This window comes from Mandrillus leucophaeus, unplaced genomic scaffold, assembly GCF_000951045.1.
Source record: "Mandrillus leucophaeus isolate KB7577 unplaced genomic scaffold, Mleu.le_1.0 Scaffold451, whole genome shotgun sequence".
In the NCBI taxonomy this organism is placed as follows: Eukaryota; Metazoa; Chordata; class Mammalia; order Primates; family Cercopithecidae; genus Mandrillus; species Mandrillus leucophaeus.
In genome coordinates this window covers 478098-483481 of record NW_012104821.1, presented here as the reverse complement: position 1 = coordinate 483481, position 5384 = coordinate 478098, and the positions used below count along the sequence as shown (strand labels likewise).

General features: G+C 45.1%; 1 protein-coding gene and 1 pseudogene across 1 annotated transcript; both read right to left on the bottom strand.

Annotated features, from left to right (window-relative positions):
• Positions 1 to 917, bottom strand: part of LOC105549679 — a 3463-nt pseudogene extending 2546 nt beyond the window's left edge.
• A 3296-nt stretch (positions 918 to 4213) lies between these two features.
• On the bottom strand, positions 4214 to 5334 carry LOC105549677 (olfactory receptor 7D2). Its single transcript, XM_011994316.1, has one exon. It carries the CDS (start codon positions 5150 to 5152, stop codon positions 4214 to 4216), a length of 939 nt encoding a protein of 312 aa, XP_011849706.1. The 5' UTR covers positions 5153 to 5334.
• Positions 5335 to 5384: the final 50 nt, after the last annotated feature.

Here is a 5384-nt window from a genome sequence, read left to right as displayed (position 1 = left end):
TCCTAACCTTGTGGTCTGCCCGCCTTGGCCTCCCAAAGTGCTGGGATTACAGGCGTGAGCCGCCATGCCCGGCCTCCACAGGGCACTTTGAATGTCCCTGTTTCTCAGGCTGTAGATGAATGGGTTCAGCGTGGGGGTGACCACAGTGTACGTCACTGAAGCCACCGCAGCCTTTCTGAGGGAAGAGAACACACCTGAACTGAGGTACACGCCAAGGAATGTTCCATAAAATAAGCAAACAACTTCCAGGTGAGAGCCACAGGTGGAGAAGGCTTTATACTTCCCACCTAAAGATGGAACTCTCAAAGTAGAGGAGACAATTTTATAGTAAGAGAAAACAATACCTGAGATAGAAAAAAAATCCAAATATTACAACAAAAATATACATAATGATGTTATTGATGAAGGGGTCAGAACAGGCCAGGGTGAGGAGTTCAGAGGGATCACAGAAGAAATTGGAAATTTCCACATCCTCAAAGCAGGTAATTTGTAAGGCAATCAAATTGTGCATCTGGGAGTCCAACAGGCTAAGAAAAAAAGACACCAATATTAAGAAGCCACAGAGGCATGGGTTCATGATGACTGGGTAGTGCGGGGGGTGACAGATGGCCACAAACCAGTCATAGACAATCATGGTCAGCAGCATGTCATCCACACACCCAAAAATTATAAAGACAGACATCTGTTTCAGGCAGCCTGCATAGGAGAGAACTGCTGTGAGCCTGGATGTCCACAATCATCTTGGGAATGATGGTGGAGGTGAAACCAATGTCAGCCAAGGACAGGTTGGAGAGGAAAAAGTATGTGGGGGTGTGGAGGTGGGAGTCATAGCTGATGGCCAGGATGACGAGAAGGTTCCTCAGCATCATGACCAGGTACATGAACAGGAACAGCCCAGTGAGGATGGGCTGCAGTTCTTAATCATACCTTTTTGCATGCAGTGGCTGCCCTCCACCAGCGAGGAGAGCAAAAGGCCAATTTGACAGGCTTTTGTATCCGCGCTCGTGGCTCCTGAGAACTTTTCCAGCATCTAGGAAAAATGAGCTTGCATGAACGAATTGAAGGGTGTTAAATGTGGGAGGGATTTTATGGCTGATCAAAGTGGCTCTCAGGTAAGGGAAGCTGAAAAGCAGATGGGGCAGGTAGATAATGAAGTCCAGCCATCTCCTGCCGAATTCTTCTCTGAGGTCAAGCTGTCCTTCTGAGGTCAAAGCTGCTTCTCTCTGATGTCCAGCCATAGTTTCATCTACTGGCTGAGTCTGGGGTTTTTATAGGCATAGGATGGGGTGGGGCAGGGCCATGGGTGGTTTAGGAAATGGTAATATTCAAGCAGGAAAGTAGGGATATAAGTTCTCACTTTGGGCTGCAGTTTCAGAGTTTTTGGCTTGAAGACGGGGTTTTGCCTGGGAACTGCCCTTTTCTGCCTAGAATTTCTCCACCCTCTGTCCCTATCACCCTCAAGGCCCCACTCTTCCTGGGGTAATAGGGCCTGGTTATTTCTACACAATATGAGGATTCTCCAAAGAGCAGCCCTAGCTTTAGAGCTCCCCGTTGAGTTGGCAGAAACTTTCTCAGATCTGCATAAACATCTCTTGTGGTCTAAATTGCATCCCCCAAAGTTAATATAGTGAAGTCCTCACCCCCAATGTGATGACTGTCTTTGGATACAGGGTCCTTAGGGAGGTAATTAAAGTTTAACGAAATCATAAGGGTCAGGTCTTGATCTAATAGGACTGATATTCTTAGAAGAAGAAGAGACACCAGAGATATAAAACCAGCTATATTTAAATGTGTATTTTAATCACACTTCATCCAGTAGGAAAACAAATAAACACTGTTGATCTGTTCATGATCCAACACACAAACAACAAAAACCCACATGCAAACACATAGAAATAAAGTTAGTGAACAATCAATAGCTTAAGAACTCTGGGCCAGGTGCAGTGGTTTACGCCTGTAATCCCAGCACTTTGGGAGGCCGAGGTGGGCGGATCACGAGGTCAGGAGACCGAGACCATCCTGGCTAACATGGTGAAACCCCCTCTGTACTAAAAATACAAAAAAAAAGTTAGCAGGGCGTGGTGGCGGGCGCCTGTAGTCCCAGCTACTTGGGAGGCTGAGGCAGGAGAATGGCTTGAACCTGGGAGGCAGAGCTTGCACTGAGCCGAGATCGCGTCACTGCACTCCAGCCTGGGCGACAGAGCGAGATTCCGTCTCAAAAAAAAAAAAAAAAAAAAAAGAACTCTGTGCCACCACTTGAGATACAAAGCTATAGCAAATGCTTCAAATCCAAGTTCAGAACTTACTAATGGAGAATTAAGAATGTTGACCAAGGACACAATTTTTGAACGGTACCTAGGACAGAAGCGCCATCAAGGAAATTACTTGGAGATTAATTGTTAACCTACACCCCCATGTTTATCACAGTACTATTCACATTAGCAAAGATATGGAATCAACCTATGTGTCCATCAATGGAGGATTGGATTTTTTACAAAGTGGTACCTTAAAGAACTAGAAGGCTGGGCACAGTGGGTCACGCCTGTAATCCCAGCACTTTGAGAGGCCGAGGTGGGTGGATCACCTGAGGTCAGGAGTTCAAGACCAGCCTGGCCAACATGGTGAAACCCCCGTCTCTACTAAAAATAAAAAATTAGCCGGGCATGGTGATGGGCACCTGTAATCCCAGCTACTCAGAGGCTGAGGCCAGAGAATCGCTTAAACGCAGGAAGCAGAGGTTGCAGTGAGATGAGACCGTGCCACTGCACTCCAGCCTGGGCAACAGAGCAAGACTCTGTCTCAAAAAAAAAAAAAAAAAAGAACTGAAAGTAGAACTACCTTTCAGTCCAGCAGTTCCACTACTGGGTATCTACCCATAGGGAACAAAGTCATTATGTGAAAAAGACACATACACGTGCATGTTTATAGCAACACAATTTGCAATTACAAAGGTATGGAACCAACCTAAGTGCCCATCAACCAATGATAAAGAAATGTGGTATATATACACCATGGAATACTACTCAGCCATAAAAAGGAACCAAATAATGTCTTTTGTAGCAACTTGGATGGAACTGGAGGCCATTACTCTAGGTGAAGTAACTTAGGAATGAAAAACCTGGGTTTCTCTGTATGGTCAACCAACATACATAAGATCCATATGAACATATCATATGTTCTCAGTTATAAGTGGGAGCTAAGCTGTGAGGACACAAAGGCATATGAACAATATAATTAACTTTGGGGACTTGAAGGGGTAAAAGTTGGGAGGGGGAATGAGGAATAAGAGACTACATATTGGGTCCAGTGTACACTGCTTGGGTGATGGGTACACTAAAAATTCAGAAGTCACCACTAAAGAACTTATCCGTATAACAAAAAACCACATGTACCCCAAAAACTATTGACATAAAAATAAACTTTAAAAAAAAAGAAAACATGGTATATATCTATACCGATATCTATGTAGATATCTATATATACACAATGGAATACTACTCAGTCATGAAAAAGAATGAAATCATGTCTTTCACAGCAACATCAATGGGACTGGAAGCCATTCTTTTAAATAAGGTAGTAAAGAAAGAGAAAGTCAAATGCTGCATGATGTCACTTATAATTGGGAGCTAAACAATGTATATGCATGGGCATTATAACGGAATAATGGACACTGGAGACTGCAAAAGGTGAGAGGGGAGTGAGAGTTTAAAAATTGCCTTGGCAGGCATGGTGGCTCACGCCTGTAATCTCAGCACTTTGGGAGGCCAAGGTGGGTGGATCACAATGTCAGGAGTTCGAGACCAGCCGGGCTAATATGGTGAAACCCCATCTCTACTAAAAGGCATGTGGTGGTGGGCGCCTGTAATCCCAGTTACTTGGGAGGCTGAAGCAGGAGAATCACTTGAACCCGTGAGGCAGAGGTTGCAGTGAGCCGAGATCACTCCGCTGCACTCCAGACTGGGCGACAGAGCGAGACTCCGTCTCAAAAAAAAAAAAAAAGAAAAAAAAATTGCCTTGTGTTCACTATTTGGGTAATCAGTACGCCAAAAGCTCAGACTTCACCCTTATGCAAATGCATGTTAAGAAATCTGCATTTGTATCCTCAAAGTATAAAAAAAATTATTTTTTAATTTTAAAGAGTGAGAATTTCAAAATAAAACCTTTTTGCCATTGGTGCTCACAAAACTAGTTAGTCCTGGGGCCGAGGGATCCATCACAGACAAGGAGTTGCCCTCCTGAGGAGTCTCCCCAGGGCCCCCTTCACATCCTTGTTCCTCAGGCTGTAGATGAAGGGGTTCAACATGGGGGTGACTACCGTGTACATCACCGAGGCCACGGAGATGTTCTGGGAAGAATGAGTCACCGCAGAAGTGAAGTGGACCCCAATGCCTGTCCCATAAAATAAAGAAATGACGGAGAGGTGAGAGCCACAGGTAGAAAGTGCTTTCTCTTTTCCCCCAGATGAGGACATCTTCCTTATGGATGAAGCGATTCGTGAATAAGAGAAAATGATCCCAAGGAGGGGAAAAACGCCCAGCACACCCGTCATAACATATATCAACGTGCTGTTCAGGAAGGTATCAGAGCAGGCCAGCTGGAGGATGTGTGTCAGTTCGCAGAAAAAATGTGGAATTTCAAAATCTTTACAGAAGGTTAGATGCGTCATCAGAGAAATATGGAGGAGGGATGTCATGACACCAATGAGCCACGTGACAAAAACCAGGAGGCCACAGAGGCGGGGGTTCATGATGGTTATATAGTGCAGGGGGTGGCAGACGGCCACAAACCGGTCATAGGCCATCACGGTCAGGAGTAGCGTGTCCAGAATAGGAAAAAACATGGAGAAATAGACCTGGGTGAGGCAGTCCATGTAAGAGATGCTTTTGTTCTTGGTCTGGATGTTCACCAGCATCTTGGGGACGATGCAGGTGCTGAAACAGATGTCAACCCAGGACAGGTTGGAGAGGAAGAAGTACATGGGGGTGTGGAGGTGGGAGTCAGAGCTGATGGCCAGGATGATGAGCAGGTTTCCCAGCACCGTGATCAGGTACATGGACAGGAACAGCCCAAATATGAACGGCTGCAGTTCTGGATCCTCAGAGAGTCCGAGAAGGATAAACTCTAAAAATCCTGTTTGGTTTTCTGCTTCCATGTAGCTGATGTATCTACAAAAGAAGAGGTAATTAGTCAGGCGTGGTGGTAGACACCTGTAGTCCCAGCTACTCGGGAGGCTGAGATGGGAGGATCACTTGAGCCCAGGAATTTACAGCTGCACAGAACTATGTTTGCACCACTGCACTCCAGCCTGGGCGATAGAGGGAGACCTGTCTCAAAAAATAAAAATAAAAAATAAAATAAAAATAAAACTATGTATATATGTATTT

Excerpts from the sequence above, each read along its gene's own strand:
- LOC105549677 (XM_011994316.1), bottom strand. The coding sequence starts at position 5,152 with ATGGAAGCAGAAAACCAAACAGGATTTTTAGAGTTTATCCTTCTCGGA.